We start from the raw sequence: 15,224 nt of genomic DNA, 5'->3' as shown, positions 1-15,224 counted from the left end.
CGAGGGATGGAGCCCTGGACGGGAGGGCTAGCCGTACACCTGGCTCTGTCTCCAGCTGCCTTTCCAGCCAGCTCCCAGACATTCCGCACCTGCTCTTCTGCCTAGACCTCTAGCTCCACCCCGCTCAGCCAACACCTGCCCTGAGGGCCCTGGGTCTCTCCTCTTCCAGCTCATTTTCCAAGAGCCAGGCATGGAACCGCACTTTAGATCACGAAAGCAGAGCCGTCCTCTGCCTCCACCTCTTGCTCTCCTGGCCCTGCTTTTGACCTGCACTCAGATCACCTATTAAACTAGTCCATTCTTTCTCAGAAGAGCTAATGCCGGGTCACCTAAGAGACTTGGTATTTAAGGTGTGAAATGTTTTGAACTCTAGATGCAAAGGGCTGTGAGTTTACATTCTTAAAATATTTTCTTCAGGACTACGACTGGTGTAGAATCAGACCAGATCCTTGGGCTTTGCAAGTCTTGGAGGAGTCTGGGCAGAGCAGAGCCGGGTGGAGAGGGCTGCTGCTGGGTCCCCAAGGGCACAGCTCGATGGCGCCCAGTTTTCAGGGCGGGAGCAGATCTGCAGCTGCTGCCAGAGAGTATCCACCCCTGGCAACTGCCTGCGGAGCTGTGCCAGGCTTGGAGGACAGGCTGGCCTACGGACACGTGCCCACACGCCCCTGCCCAGACCTGGGCCGGCTGCCTACCACCTTCTTTCTGAACAGACACTCCGATACTTGTTGAAAGACGTTTTATTTTCAGTGTTCCATTCCGTCTACTCAGGGCACTGGATGAGATGGCAGCTCAAAAGCAGAGAAGCTGGAGACGAACCCCCACCTTCCCGTGAGGGCCGGGAGTGCCTGCTGACCGCTGGGGGGGCACGCACACTAGTCAGACCACAGGCTGCACAGGCTCACGGTGCAGATGGGAGGGCACAGGCTGCACGGGACAGAAGGGCCCCGCTCCAGCAGCCCTCACGGGACCTGACACACTGGGCTGGGGGCTCCCTCTCAGAGAAGGTCCTTCCCTCCCACCCTCTGAGGCTTGGCCCTGGGGAAAGAGGTCAGAGACCCAACTCAGGGAGATGGGGATGAGGGTAGGGCCTGGAGTACGAGGAGTCAGCAGAAGACAGAAAGGGGGAAGGGGCCAGGGGGAAGGGCCACCCCCTGCCTGTAGCAGGGACACTACGTGGCGGTAAGAGGAGAGCAAGGCAGGACGATGCTAGTTAGAGACGGAGGCAGGGGTTTCAGAGAACCGTAGTGTTGTTCCGGATGGCCAGCTCCCAGCTGGGGATCAGTCAAAGGAGATGAGCTGGGCTTCGCTGCCCTGTGCCGGAGGGCCCTGTGCCTGCGGCTGCTGGGCCACGGGGGGCGGCTGCTGGGGGGGTCCCCCTGAGGGCGCCATCTGGAAGGGACACACAGGAACCATTGGCCCCGCCTTCCCACCCTCTACTGGCTGTTCTATAGAATGCTCTGCCCTGGTCTCAGCCCCAGTGAGGCCCCGCCCCACTCCCTCCTCCCAGCGTGTGGCCGGTTCCCGGTTCTCTTCCTGCCCCAGCATAGACCCCAAGCGTTCCCAACCAACGTCTGTGGAGTTGAGCTGACTTGGCCTCGAACTTTTAAGGAAACGTGCGTAGCTTGGATATCTGTGGGTGCTGTGGTGGGCGTGCGGTGTGTGTTGATGTCCTCGCTGCTGGGAACCAGTCCTGGCCTGCACTGTCTGTCCTCCCCAGGGCAGCCCCACCACCCTCAGCGTCCTGAGCCTCGCCGGCAGCCTTGGGAGAGGCTCACCTGCTGGTACATGGGCTGCTGCCCTGAGATGTAGGGCTGCTGTGGGGGCGGCATCGGTGTGTCCTGGCTGGGAAGGGTGTTCATGAGGTTCTGTGAAAATGAAGCGAAACTCACATTAAGGAGTCCTGCCGACAATAAAGGGGGGGCATTTCTGACCTGAAAAACCAAACGCCCACCAGCTAGGAGACCCTAACGGTGGGGAAGGGGGTGTTGAGCAGGATGGCCAGTGCTCCCCTGGCGTCTTTTCCATGTGGACGCCTCAGTCTCTCACCTGCATGCTGTACGGCTGGTAGCCCATGGACACCGACTGGCTCCCCATGTAACCCATGGCACCGGACTGTGGAGGCTGGGAGATGGCCGGGAGGCTCTGTGGGGCCTGGGAGGCCACGTTCTGTGGAGGGAAGGGCGTGATGGGACAAAGGCTGGGGTCCTCTCCCCGGGAGAGGGAGCGGCCCCACCTGCCTACCTGATAGCCCTGCGTGGGGGTGGGCTGATAGGAGGAGTAGGCTGGGCTGGCGGTGGGTCCGGCCGGGCCCTGGGGGGCCGCCTGCGCACCGGCGGCTCCTGCTGGGTACATGTAGGCGCTCACCATGCCGGGATCTGCAGGGGAGAGGAGCAAGCTGGCTGTCCTGCAGGGTGGGGGGCGGGGAGGGGCAGCACTTCGGAGTCTCCCTTTTCATCGTGACTTTTGAGAGCGAGTTCGTGTTTCACGTTCTCCCAAAAAGAAAAGCAACGAAATCAACGAGAATAGGAGAGGAGTTCTAAAACAGAATGAAATCAGAAGAGATGAACCAAACTGTACTGCCAGTGACAGGAGGACACGGGAAGTTGGTGAAAATGAGCCCTCGGGCCTTCGGAAACTCAGCGTCTGGACCCTGCGTCCTCGGCCGAGAGAGGACCACAGACCTAGTGAACCTGTCAGCAAGCGCCTGTCCCCAGTGGCTCGGGCTGGCGTTCCCGGAGCCACTTTGTGTGTATCCCAGGAACGGACAAAACAGCACACGTGGAGTGGACGAGAGGCAGGAGTGAGAGGCGTGGGAAGGGGAGGGAGCCCCGTGCGGTATCACTGAAGCTTTGCCTGCCGGAAGATAGGCCGCGCGTGTGCGTCTACACGTCCCGGCGGTCCCCTGCGCTGAGCGCACCTGGGCCCGGGTTGCCAAAGAGCCTCCGCTATCAGGACCAGGGGCTCGCTGGACGGGAGCTACATTTCAGGAAATGGAGCAGCCGAAGGGGTTTCCTGGGGCCACCGGAAACCCTGTGACCATCTGAGCGTCCAAACACACTGTGAAATTTGAATAAAATGGGTCTGCCTGATGAAAAAGTAAACAGGAGAGAAGAAAAAGTGCCTTATTTTGAACAGACCTCTGATCAACGGGAGGAACGAGATAAAGTCACCGTTTGGCAAATGTTATGATAAACTCAGACAAAACTAGCAAAAAACATTAAAACCACGAGCTAAAACCTGCAGAAGAACAAGGATGTAGGTGTCTTATCTCCTCGACAGGGTCTTGTTGGTTACGGGAAAACCGTCCCCTCCAGGGAGGACACCCAACAGACGGCCCACGCACCACGTGGCCAGCGGCCGGCTGTGCCTTCCTGCTAAACACTGTAGCCCCCCGATGACTGGCCCAAACATAGCCACAGCCGTCACGCCGACCGAGACCAGACAAAACCCACCAAGGGGTGGTCTGTAAGACATGGGCCAGGGCTCTTTGAGAAGTCTGTGTCGTGAAACACACAGAGTAGGAACATTCTAGGTTAGGGACAAAAAGAAACAGAACCGGTAAAGACAACAACCGTGGGGTTCCTACTGGCACAAAGGGATGTGTGAGAGCTGAACCCGGCTGCGGAGGACGTCACACCACGGCCTCAGGGGCTCCTAGCGTGGCATCCGTGCCCAGGCCGCGAGGGAGTGACCTGGTTTTAGGACACGCATGCCGAGACCACGAGGAGCAAAGGGCATCGTGCCTGCCCCTTACTCTAAGAGGTTCAGCAGAGTGCACACGTGCCCGTATGAAAAGAGAGCGCAAACGTAACGAAACGTTAACGTGGGGAAAACCCGGAAAGCTCTCGGTGCTGTTTTCGCTTTCCTGTAAATCCAAAATTACTCCAGAACGAAGAAGGACAAGCTGGTGGTCTGGGGCTCATCGGAGGTGCCCGCCCTGTTACCTGCTCCGGCCCCAGGCATGCCGGGGTAGGGGCTGCCGGCGGTGGGCGCCGGCTGGCTCATGTACACGGTGTGCATGGGGGAGCCCTCCACCGAGCCTGCTGGGCTGAAGGTGCCTGGGAAGCTGGTTGGGCCGGAGGGCTGGTAGAGCACGCCCCCGGCCGCGGGCATGGCCTGGAGCTGCAGACAGAGAGAGACGGCGGTCAGGGCAGTACTTGGTCGCGGGCGTCCCCGGCTAGGGGTGGGCCCGGGGGGGGGGGGGGGTGCGTGCCTGGGCGTAGGGCAGGGAGAAGGCGGGCATCTGGGCCCGCATCTGGATGGTCTGCTTCTGCTGCTCCAGGCGCATCTGGCGCTCCTTCTCCTGCTCCTGCAGGCGCTGGATGGCCAGCTGCCGCTGTACCTCCAGGTACTCCTGCGGGCCACGAGGCAGGGGTCAGGGCTGCCCGCAACCTGGGCACCCCCGTCCCCCCCCCCCGTCCCCCCCACCGCCGCCCCGGGGCCGACCGCCGCACCTGCTTTTTCTGCCGCATGATCTCCAGCTTCTGGGCCAGCTGTATCTGGCGCTGGCGCTCGGCTTCCTCAGCTGCCCGGCGAAGCTTCTCCCGGTGCTCTTCCCGCAGGGCGCTGAGGGCCCCCCGGGCATCGCGGATCTGCGCCAGCTTGTCCTGCAGCCCCTCGTAGTATACTGTGGGGAGAGGGCGGAGCCGGGAGCCCTTGGAGTGGGTGGGAAGCGCTGGCCGCCCGGGGCTGGGCTCCCACTCTGGACAATGGCCACCGGGCCCGCCTCTGCCCAGCCAAGGGCTTGGCGACAGGGCACAGCCGGGGTGTGGGCTTCTCAGGGGCAGGGCCGGGGGCGGGATTCCTCCTTGAGCGGACTGCCCTATGCTCAGCGGGGTACTTCCCACCGCCGGGGGGCACTTCCCAAGTTGCCCGCGACCCGGCCCCGCCCCCACCCTAAAAACCTTTGCCGCGCCCACGGCGACCGGGCCGGCACTTCCCCGAGGGGCGCAGCGAGGCCACCACGGAAGGTCCCCTGTGCGCCGCGGCACCTACGCCTGCGCTCGTCCAGCTGGTTGAGCAGTTCCAGCAGCTGGGGGTGCATGCTGTTGATGGATTGGAACAGGGACAGCACGGCCGAGTCGTTGGTGATGCTGCGGCCGCGCACATGGTTGCTCTTCATGCGGTTGACGAAGGTGGTGACGGCGTTCTGCAGGGCCTTCAGAAACTGCGCGTGGCTCTCCTCCGACTCCCCGTTCTGGAATTGCTGCTCGGGACACACGTGGGACCTTGCTGAGCGTCCCCGCCCCACCCCGTGCCCTCCAGGGCCCCCCAGACAGGACCCGCCACTCCAGGCGCTACGCTCCGACCCTGTTGTGCATCTGACTCGATCCTCCCAATGGTGCCGCTGAGCCCCAAGGAGCCCCAGGAGCGCCTCCTGCACTGGGCTCCGTGTCGGCCGGGACGGAGCCGGCCGAGCTTGGGCGGCCTGGCTCGGAACCCTTCAAGGTGGCCTGATTCCCTTGAAGAGGCCCTGGTCTCTTAGTCAATGGCCCACAGAGCCCCCAAGCCCCAGGACAGGGCAAACAAAGATTCATCCGGGTGGTTCTGGGCTGCTCTACAGTATTCTGATCCACGCCAGGCAGCAGGTGGCCAAGAGCCAGCTGGTGCGCAGGGGTTCCATGGAGTTCTCGGCTGGAACAGCTCGCCTCCGGGAGGTCACTGTGGGCGGGGCCCTGGCCCCACCAGGAGTAGTGCCCGTAACGGGGCCCTCAGAGGGGGCCACGGCTTACCTCGCCAAAGGGGCCGCTGGAGGGGGCCACGGGCTGAGAGTCTGTCTCCGGGAGGGGCGTCTGGAAGAGGCCAGAGGGTGAGAGGGGCGTCCGGCCTATCCCAGGCGCCGCCCCCCCAGGACCGTGGGCCTGGAGTGCCGAGAGCAGCCCACCTCCAGCGCACTGGCAGGGACTGTGTGCCCCTCCGCGGGCGGGGCAGCCGGCTCCGTCAGGGGCGCGGGGGCAGACGGCGTGGGGCTCTTCCGGGACTCCTCCTGCTTCTTCTCCCAGTAGTTCCGGTTGAGGTACCGGGCAAGCTGCACGGGCAACAGAGGTCACTCCCGAGGGCCAGGGAGCTGCAGGGGAAAGCACCACGCGCAGAGGCACCCTCGCCCCCTCACCTCAGGGTCGATGTCCTCAGCCAGAGGCGCCGACGAGGTCTGGGGACACACAGGCCAGATCAGCAGTGACCCACGGGCTCGAACACTCACCCAGCTCCTCCCAGGCCATCGCTCAGGATGCTGGGATGTCACGGCCGTGACAGTGGGCACTGAGCACTGGCCAGTCTGTCCAAGGGGCCCCCGGGGCTCTGGGTGTGGTACCCCCACGCCACTTCCCAGAAACCACACTGTAACGTCCCAACGGCAGGTGCAGGGTCTCCTTAGGCCCTTGGCCAGCTGGCCGCCCTGCTCGTGCAGCCCCGCAGAGCCCACGACGACTTCCTAAATCTTCCGCCCCACCTGCCGCCCACCCCCTATTTACAGAGGGAGCTAAAGCCAGAAAAAGGCAGACCCCTTTTGACCCCAGGGTTCACCCATCTCCTCTTGGATGGCGGGGGGGATGCCTCCAGCTTTCCCATGTCCTCTCCCCTCACAGGGGACCCCCGGCCAGGGGCAGGAAGGCCGGGGAGGGCCAGCCTGGACCTCGACCTTCACCCACCCCATCAGGCGCCGTCTTTTCTGGGGCAGCCCTCCGGCCTGCCTCCCCACCCCCTGGCACAGAACCGCGGCCCGGCCTGGGACGGGCTCACCACTGGCGAGGAGTACAGGCTGCTGGCAGGGGGCGCCGACGAGGCCACGGGCGCGGGTTCTGCTTTGGGGTACGTGGCAGCGGCGTAGGCAGACTTCTGTCTCTGCAGAAGCAGGGAAGCGCCGGGGCGCAGGCGGACTAAGCCTCTACACTCCTCGGCCCTCCCCAAACGTCTAGGGACGTTCTCCCCCCCGTGCCCCCGGACCGGGGGAGCCTCCCTCAGCTCACCATCCTCTCCTTCTCCTCAGCCTCTGACTGAGACAGGGCCAGGGCCAGCTGCAACTCCTCCTCCTCTTGCAGGGCCGTCTCGTCCCGCTTGGGGGGCAGCTGGGGACAGACAGACAGGCTGGTGAGCGGGGCCCGGGGCCAGGAGTACCTGGGACTGCTGGGACAGAGGGCCGCTCAGGTACTCTGGGGGCAGCTGGGGACAGACAGGCCGGTGAGCGGGGCCCGGGGCCAGGAGTACCTGGGACTGCTGGGACAGGGGGCCGCTCAGGTACTCTGGGGGCAGCTGGGGACAGACAGGCCGGTGAGCGGGGCCCAGGGCCAGGAGTACCTGGGACTGCTGGGACAGGGGGCCGCTCAGGTACTCTGGGGGCGGCTGGGGACAGACAGGCCGGTGAGCGGGGCCCGGGGCCAGGAGTACCTGGGACTGCTGGGACAGGGGGCTGGTCAGGTACTCTGGGGGCAGCTCCGCTGTGGACGACGCCTTTCCTTCTGCTTTCCTGGAGGCGAGAGAACGTTGGGTGGCCGAGCACCTCACCCCAGCCCCCAGCATCCCCACAGAATGACGACAGAAGTGCCACAGGCCATGCTCTAGAGAAAAGCCGGTCCCTCAAACCAGCTGTTGCCTCTGGGATGCGGGACCCTGGGCAAGTCACCAGCCTAAGCCCCAGCCCCCTCTCCTGAAAATGAGGTTCACACGTGGGAAAGGAAGTTTTCAGGGGAGTGGCCTGCAGACACCATCGCAGACGCCGGAGGATGGACAGCACGGGCCTCCAGACGGGCCGCACCAAGAGGGACGAAGCCTCACTCCTGGGACGGAACCAGGAGCACAGAACCAGACTCTAAGGCAGCCGAGGAGGTGGGACGGCCACCTGTCATGTGCCACGGACCTGGATGGGCCTGACAGGGACGCAGTGGAACCAGAATGGGAGCGCAAAGTAGGTGTTGGCCCCGCGCTGATGTCACGTGGCCCGGTGTGACAACTGTGCTGTGCTCCCAGGAGAGCGCGCACTTCTAGGGAAACACACGGGGCTTGGGGTACAGGGGGGCGGGGGACTACCCGCGGCTCGCTCGCAGAGATCCAGAACGGACACGGTGTGCGTGAACATGCAGGTGGGTGGGGAAGGGGGACCGTGCAAATTATGCCAACGTGGCGGCCTCAACACTGAGGGAGCCGGGAGGAGGCCACATCACATGGCGTCTGCTTACCGCCCCTGCGTCTTTTCCCTAAGTTTTACGTCCAAGCTAAAAAGTTAAGAAGCACACAAACCCTAGCACCCGGCTGGCAGGTCTGAGAGCCTGGGTGCGTGCCAGCCCCCCTCCTGGACAGCCAGGACCCGGAGCACACGAGGCCCTCGGGGCAGCCGGCGCGGACTCACTTGTTCAGCTGCTCGTAGCAGGGCTCGCACACGCGCACCTCCTTCTCGATGCCGAACTTGGGGATGGTGGAGGACTTAGAGGAGCACTTGCCGCAGAAGATCTGGCCGCACGCCCGGCAGTGGTGCTGTGAACGGGGCGGGTCAGGGCGCGGCCCGCCACCGGGCCGCTGCCCTCTCGCGCCCACCCTGCCCACCTCCGCCTGCTGCTGAGTGTCCCCGGCCGGGCCTCCCCGGGTGGGAGCTGGGCCAAGAGCGGGCAGAAGGCAGGCCTGAGTGGCCACAAAGACCCTCGGGAAGCAGCACGCTTCCAGGCTCCCGACTGCAGCCACCGTTGTGGGAGAAGAAGTCCAATTAAAAAAACCCACGCACGAGTTGTGCTCGGGGATGAGTACTTGCGGGACAGTAGATCCGGGGCGTCAGCTGAGACCCCCCCCCGGCCCCAGCCTGCACCATTGCCGTCTGTGCCTCAACAGGAAGGGAGGCTGCAGCCGGGGGGCTGGAGCGCACAGGCTGTCGGCCGTGAGGTGCAGCTAAGGGCGCGGCAGGCCTGGGAAACACACGCCCGAGCCTCCCGCGGCCCCAAGCCCACGGCATTCTTGTCCCCTGGGGGACGCAGCCTCGCCCAAGCTTCCTCTGACAGCACAGGCCATCAGACTCAGGACCCCTCGGTGACCACGATGACCGCACGGCTGGGGGTGGACTTGCCCCGCCTCCCCCGCCCCCCCCACCCCCGCACCACGAGGTCACAGCCAAGAGGGAAAGGACCTCGAGTGGGTGCAGCGGCCTCACGGCAACAGCGGGTGGTCTGGGGGCTGCCCCGGGGGGCACGCTCACCTTGCGGGTCACCACCCCGAACTGCACCCGGCAGCGGTGGCACTCTTCGGCATCCACCCAATCGGGGGCCTGGGGGACAGGCAGAGTCAGGGTCACGTGGCCCCCGCCTTCCCTGCCGACATGCCCACTCCCCACAAATGGGGGAAGACCCCAGAGAGCGCAGGGGCCGGGGGCCAAGTCCGCAGACGCGAGGAGGGAGGCCACTCCAAGACACCCTGTCCGCTCTAAGCACGTGGCAGCCAGGCTCCCTGCGGGCCGCAGCGACACAACGGCGGGTCTTAACTACGCGAGCCCGCCAGCCACAGGCACCTCGAACGACCTTCCGCCCCCAGCCTGACGAGACCCAGCGGCACGTTCTCTTGGAGACAGCAGCTCCCCCACCAAGGTTCCCAACAAGCCGGGCCCCCCGGGCTTCCCTTCGGCTCCCTCAAAGCAGCCTAACTCCCAGATGCCCAGCACCCGGTGAACTCACTCTCTCTGCAGCAAACATGGCATCGCTCTCCTTAAACTCTGGGAACACGTGTCCTGGAGAAAAGAGCCCGCGGTCACCGCCGGTGCTACCCTGGCACGCAAGACCCTGACCGCCTCACCTGTCCTCACCACGTCTGCCCCGAGACCTTTAGGAGCCACGTTCTAACTCTTGGCCTCCGCCTCCCCAAACAGACCTACAAAAGGAGGCCTAGAGCCCCTGGGAGCAGAGAGCAGCGACCCGGCACCAGGTGAGTGCGCCTGGGTGCTCGAGTGGGCCTGCCCGGTAGCCGGGGTGGCTCCCCACGGCCGCGCCATTCCGGGGCTGTGGCATGGAGCCTGGCCGCACTCCCACCACACCAGGGCCTCACGGATCCTCCCTGGACCTCCCTTCTGGCTCCTGGCCCCACGCTCCAGCCCCCTGTACCTCTCAGGAGTCTTAAAACCAGTTCCCAAGCTTTTCTGAGACGCAGATCCCTCGAGAATTCGAGCTTCGGGTGCTCTCCTCAGCAAAGTGAACGTGAGCATATACCCACCATCCCAGGTCCGAGGTCCAGGGACTGCGGACCTGAGGCCAAGTCACCAACACGGACAGGACCCTCGTCACAGGTTCTCCACAGGTTCCTACCCACCCGTAGCCACCAGACCCTCATTTTCAGGGCCAGAGGACTCTGCACAGGTGGGGGACACACCCGCTCAGCCACGGTGGCTCAGCCCTCGCCAGACCCCACCAGCTCGGCACGGCCACTGTGGCGGCGGGCAGGAACCTCAGCTGTCACGGCCCAGCCCGCCGTGGCTCCAGGGCCTCGGAGCGGAACCCTCTGTGGGATTCCGGGGCCCAGCCCTTCTCACTGCCCGTTCTCGTGTTCAGGTCTGGTGTGCGAGCTGCCTGCTCCCCAGGCGCTCTCCAGCCCTCGTGCTAAATAAACCAGCACCAGGGTTTAGAGGCAGGGTTCCCAGGCTTTACTTCCTCCCTAGCACCTGACGCTCGGGAATTGGCTCCTTCACTAACCCTTCACTCGTGTGTCGTCTGCCTCACCCAGGGGGTGTCGGGTTGCCCCACGGCGATACCACCTCACGCTCCCGCCACCGATCACGCAGCACGATGCCGTCCACTGCCCCGCACACGGTGCACACAGCCTTCCTTGGGACAGCCTGGTGCAGAGCGGCCCCTCAGCTCCTAGAGGCGTGTCCCGAGCCTGGGACCTGACAGACCCCGCCCAGCTCACCTTCCACCTTCATGATCTGGTACGTGTCCTGGACCACCTTGTACTTGGGCTCATTCCGGAAAGCATGCGCCCAGGCCTGGATCAGGTACAGAATCTTGTTTCGGACATTTACCTCCACCTGCCTCTGCAGAGAAAGGAAAAAGGAGAACAGAGAACGAGGAGGGCCGTGAGAGATGGGAACAGCAGAGAGGTGCCTTGCGAGGAAGCGGCAGGGAGACCGCGCCACTCTGAGCGCACGGGCCGGCGGGGGTGTGTGTAGGGGGGGCCCTGCGTGGGACACGGGGGCCACGCACAGACTCCCTCCCCAGGCCCGACGCTCCTCCGTGAAGCCCGGCCCCGAGGACAAGCCCATCACAGCCATCTACCCACACAGGACCGAACTTGTCCTCAGTCCCCTAGAAAAAGCTGGGGCCTCCCTGAAGCCCAGCTCCCCAGATCCACTACCCTGCCTCCTCTTGCCCTACCCCAAGGCGCCCTAACCAAGCCCAGAGGCCCCTCGGTCTGTAACCCACTGTGGCTCCAGCAAATGCCAGGCCGTAACAGGCAGAGCCGGGCAGGACTGTGTTGAGGCCGCGGACACGCGGCCGGCTGCCTCTCCTCTGGCCACAGCCAGCCTGTGTGGGTGGGGGCCGGCCGCTCCAGGAACCTCCCGCGTGCACAGCCACCATTTCCACCAGGTTCCAGCACGGCCAGTCACATCTCCAGAGCTCTCTCGGGGACGCTCGGGAAGACAGCAGGGCGAGTAAGCTGCTTCCTGGAGATACCAACTAGACTCACGCACGAGGCCTCTGGTTCTCTCCCGTAACCTGCATCCAGTGAGTGGAGCCCTCTTTCTTACGGTTACCCTCCCTCTACAAGACGGGGTTAACAGGCTCAAGCCACGTGTGGCACATGGGACGTGGCCACGATAGCACGAGGGGCAGGGCTAGCCCTTCGGACCTTGTAGCCAGCCCACCCTAAGGATTGCCTGGGTCACCAGTTGGAACCCACCTCAGGCCCCAGATGGGCTCTTGGCCACGTGAGCCCACAGGTGCCCACCCGGGCCGGGAAGCGGCGGCCCCGCCCACCAGTGGTGACAGAGCCGGTATATGGGGCTGGGCTCCTTGGCCGCCCCCAGGTGGCCTCACCCCTGCGAGATGCCCTTTCACCTCAAAGAATGGCCGCACCACCTGCTCTGTATCACCCAACCTCATGTTGTCACCACCCACATCACAATCCCTGCAGCTGGGCGGTGGCCCGTGCAGGACACTCTCTCTAGGGACTCTGGAGGACCGTCCCTCCCCTAAGAACAGAGAGTGTGAAACCCACTCCCCAAGGTGTCCCCGGTATGCCATCTCCCCCAGCTCTCCCTCCACGAACACGTCAGACTCACGTGCCTCCCTGCTCAGAATCCTGGCTCTGCGCGTGGGACAGCCCCCCCCCACCCCGCCCACGCTTCGGGGCTCCCCCGCAGGCCTCCACTCGCACACCCTGCCCACAGCTACTCACGCACACGCAGCTCCTTCCCCACCACCCAGTGAGGCTCTGAGCCCAGCCCCTGGGAAGCCTTTCCCCTAGGAACGGCAGGGTCTCCTCTGTGTCCCCAGACGCAGCAGCCTGGCTCACTTCTGGTGACGCCCGACCTCACCCAGCTGGGATTCCTGAGGCTGAGGTGCTCACCTTCCTGTTCTCTGCTCTGCCCGGCACTGCTCTGCCCCAGGTGCCGGCAAAGACCCAGAAGAGCCCGGCCTCGGGGCCACTGCACTCCCCACAGTCTAGAACCGTCTGTCCCTTCCAAGAGCCCACCTTCAACAGCTCCTTTAGCTCCTCCATAGTCTGCTTGTTGGCCACCTCATCGTGGACCGTCTGGCCACAGTTCTTCACCACAGACTCCATGACCTGCGGGACCCGAGGAAGGGACGGGCCAAGTCACTGGTCAGGGTGGGACGCCCCTCTTGGACAGGCCCCTCGGGCAAGCCAGCCTGTCGAGGGATCCACGTGGCAGCTCTGGGTCGGGCAGCAACCGCTGCTACGTGCGCCCCTTCTGATTCCATTTTTACTACCAGGGACAGAGACTAGAGTCCATCTCTGGGCCCTAAGTCAGCCGGCTGCAGGTGGGAGAGCTGAGGCATGACCTCTATCAGGTTGCTCGTATCTCCCTCGTTCCCCAGGCAGGTGGGCAAGGCCCCACACTCAACTTGTCTCTGCCTTCCTGACACGGACACCGGGGTGGGGACTCTTGAGGTGGCCAGAGCGTGGGGCGGGGGGGGGGGGGGGGTGCTAGTTACCTCGAGGGCATACAAGGCCACGTGGGGATTCTTGTCGTTGACTTTCTTTTTGATAGAACTCACTGCGTATTTTGCTCTGAAAGAAAAGGACGTTGGTAAAAGAAATAGAAAAATGAACCACCTCAGAAGCTAACGTGGAGAGAGCCCACCCGCCCTCTGGTCCTCAAAACCCCCAAGCAAACGGTAAGGGAATCACACGCCTCCAGACTATACAGAGAAAGCCCTTTCGTTGTCCCCAGATCCCAAAACTCCCAGTGTGGAGACCATTCACTTCTCCACCTCGGGACCTGCTCCCATGAGGGCAGGCCACTGCCGGATCTTGGCGCATCAGAGGGCACCAAGCAACCCCGAGCGCGCCATGGTGCCGCCCCCTCGCTTCTGGGTGGCACAGGCCCGCCTCACTTACTGTGTGTCCCCCTGGCGGATGAGGTCACAGATCTGGAGGATGGATTCCCAGTCGGTCTCCAGCAGAAGCTGGCTGGTAGCTTTGTCTAAAGCAGAAACGCATCATTACTGGGGCTCGGCATTCGTCTGATGCCCTAGGCGGCCCCGGAGCTCCGCAACAGGGAGGAGAGACCGTCTCCTTCCCATTTAAAACATTTGGACTGAATGGAAAGGCACATGAAAATCCTCTTGCCACCTGATAACGACAGCGCTGTCCTTCTCAGAGAAAGGACAAACCGCTTAAAAAATAATGATACGGAACACCGGTTACGCACTTGTAGGCCAAATGCTGTTCCAAAGGCTTTACGCAAATGCTGAATTCTCACACAGCCTCGCCAGCAAGGTCCTGTTTCCATCCTCTTTACCGACAAAAACAAGGAAGCCGAGAAGTGAGGTCACACGGCTCGCTGGGGCAGAGCCAGGCAGAGTTCAACACTACACTCGGCCACCTCATCCCGCAGAGTCCCTGGTTCTCCCCAAGTTTAGCCTAGTTGATGAGATCCCAGCAAGGGCGAGGCTGGAGAAGATGCCAAGTGTTTTGTGGGATGAGAACAGGACTGACCCGGAAGAAGTACTCTCCGAATGACACCTCCACACTCTCCACATCACAGTTGCCTCAGGCAGACACACATGCTCTGTCCTCCAGCCCTGCTGGCTCTCCTCCCGGGGACACACAGGTGATCTAACAAGGTGCGCCCACTCGCAGTACTGGTCTGGCAGTAACTTCGGGGTTGATCTCTGGGGGGCTGAGCCACCGCTCAGCTGCGTGTGCTCAGAACAAGGAAGGTGCCTCATCTGAGGTCTTCTCCAAAACCGTATTCAAGGGGAAAGCGTGACAGGCTCAGACTGAGCACCGGAGCACAGGGAGCACTGGCCCCAAACAGAGCCCACGCAACGCAGTTTCACTGGGGCCAGAAGAGGACACGTCCCTAAACGTTCATTTTCTTTGCTAAAACTCGTGACCTCCAGGAGGCTCCCAAAGGATCAGCTCCACCTCCGGCAAACAGAAAACCCGCCTTCCTAAACCACCGCGGCCTTCCGGGAGCCCAGTGGGGACAGACAGCGCCGGCCTGGTTCCCCAGGGAAGCAGCGCTCATAAGAGCGTGGCAGGTCCCAGTGAAGACACTACTGGTTCCACCCTTTGGAGCCCAATGTTTGGGGCACCCCCAAACCCCATGCAACCTAGGTTTTTTGGGGGAGCGGGTCTATGTGACCAGGTCACCCGTTTCCGTGACTCAGGACTTGTGGCCCGCTCAGTCAGATGCTTGTTTCCCCGGGACCGGCCCGCTCCCGGCCCAGGAGCAGAGCCCCGGGCGCAGTCGCCGCGGGCGCGGGCCCGGTCTCCCCCGCAGACCCTTACCTACTCGGGTCGGAGCCCGCGCCCAGCACCCGGGACTGCCCGGTCCCCAAAGCGCGGGCGCGCCCACCCACCCAGGGGGCTCGGCGGCCGCCTCCCGGCTCAGCTCCCAGGACGCGGGCCGAGCCGCGGGGGGCGGGGGCCACGTTACCTAGGAGACGCTCGAAGGTGCCGCTGCCGCGCCCCATGGCGCCCCAGGACCCCGACCCGACGCCGCTGCGCTCCCCGCTGCGAACCGGCGCGCCCCCGACTTCCGCTTCCGCCTTTTCCCCGGGCGCGCG

General features: G+C 63.8%; 1 protein-coding gene across 1 annotated transcript; it reads right to left on the bottom strand.

Annotated features, from left to right (window-relative positions):
• Positions 1 to 719: 719 nt before the first annotated feature.
• Positions 720 to 15,189, bottom strand: HGS (hepatocyte growth factor-regulated tyrosine kinase substrate). Its single transcript, XM_047093977.1, has 22 exons — positions 15,095 to 15,189; positions 13,549 to 13,633; positions 13,143 to 13,218; positions 12,661 to 12,753; positions 10,876 to 10,999; positions 9,651 to 9,703; positions 9,179 to 9,247; positions 8,345 to 8,469; positions 7,387 to 7,465; positions 6,969 to 7,067; positions 6,742 to 6,843; positions 6,113 to 6,151; positions 5,885 to 6,028; positions 5,733 to 5,792; positions 4,996 to 5,206; positions 4,455 to 4,627; positions 4,214 to 4,354; positions 3,945 to 4,122; positions 2,242 to 2,375; positions 2,047 to 2,166; positions 1,776 to 1,865; positions 720 to 1,389 (listed from the first exon to the last, which is right to left on the bottom strand). Exons 1-22 carry the CDS (start codon positions 15,129 to 15,131, stop codon positions 1,279 to 1,281), a joined length of 2,343 nt encoding a protein of 780 aa, XP_046949933.1. The 5' UTR covers positions 15,132 to 15,189; the 3' UTR covers positions 720 to 1,278.
• Between the last annotated feature and the right edge of the window lie 35 nt (positions 15,190 to 15,224).

This window comes from Lynx rufus, unplaced genomic scaffold, assembly GCF_022079265.1.
Source record: "Lynx rufus isolate CCGP_SWC_20201006 ecotype Redwood Valley unplaced genomic scaffold, mLynRuf1.p SCAF_37, whole genome shotgun sequence".
In the NCBI taxonomy this organism is placed as follows: Eukaryota; Metazoa; Chordata; class Mammalia; order Carnivora; family Felidae; genus Lynx; species Lynx rufus.
This window is presented reverse-complemented; position numbering and strand designations above follow the sequence as displayed.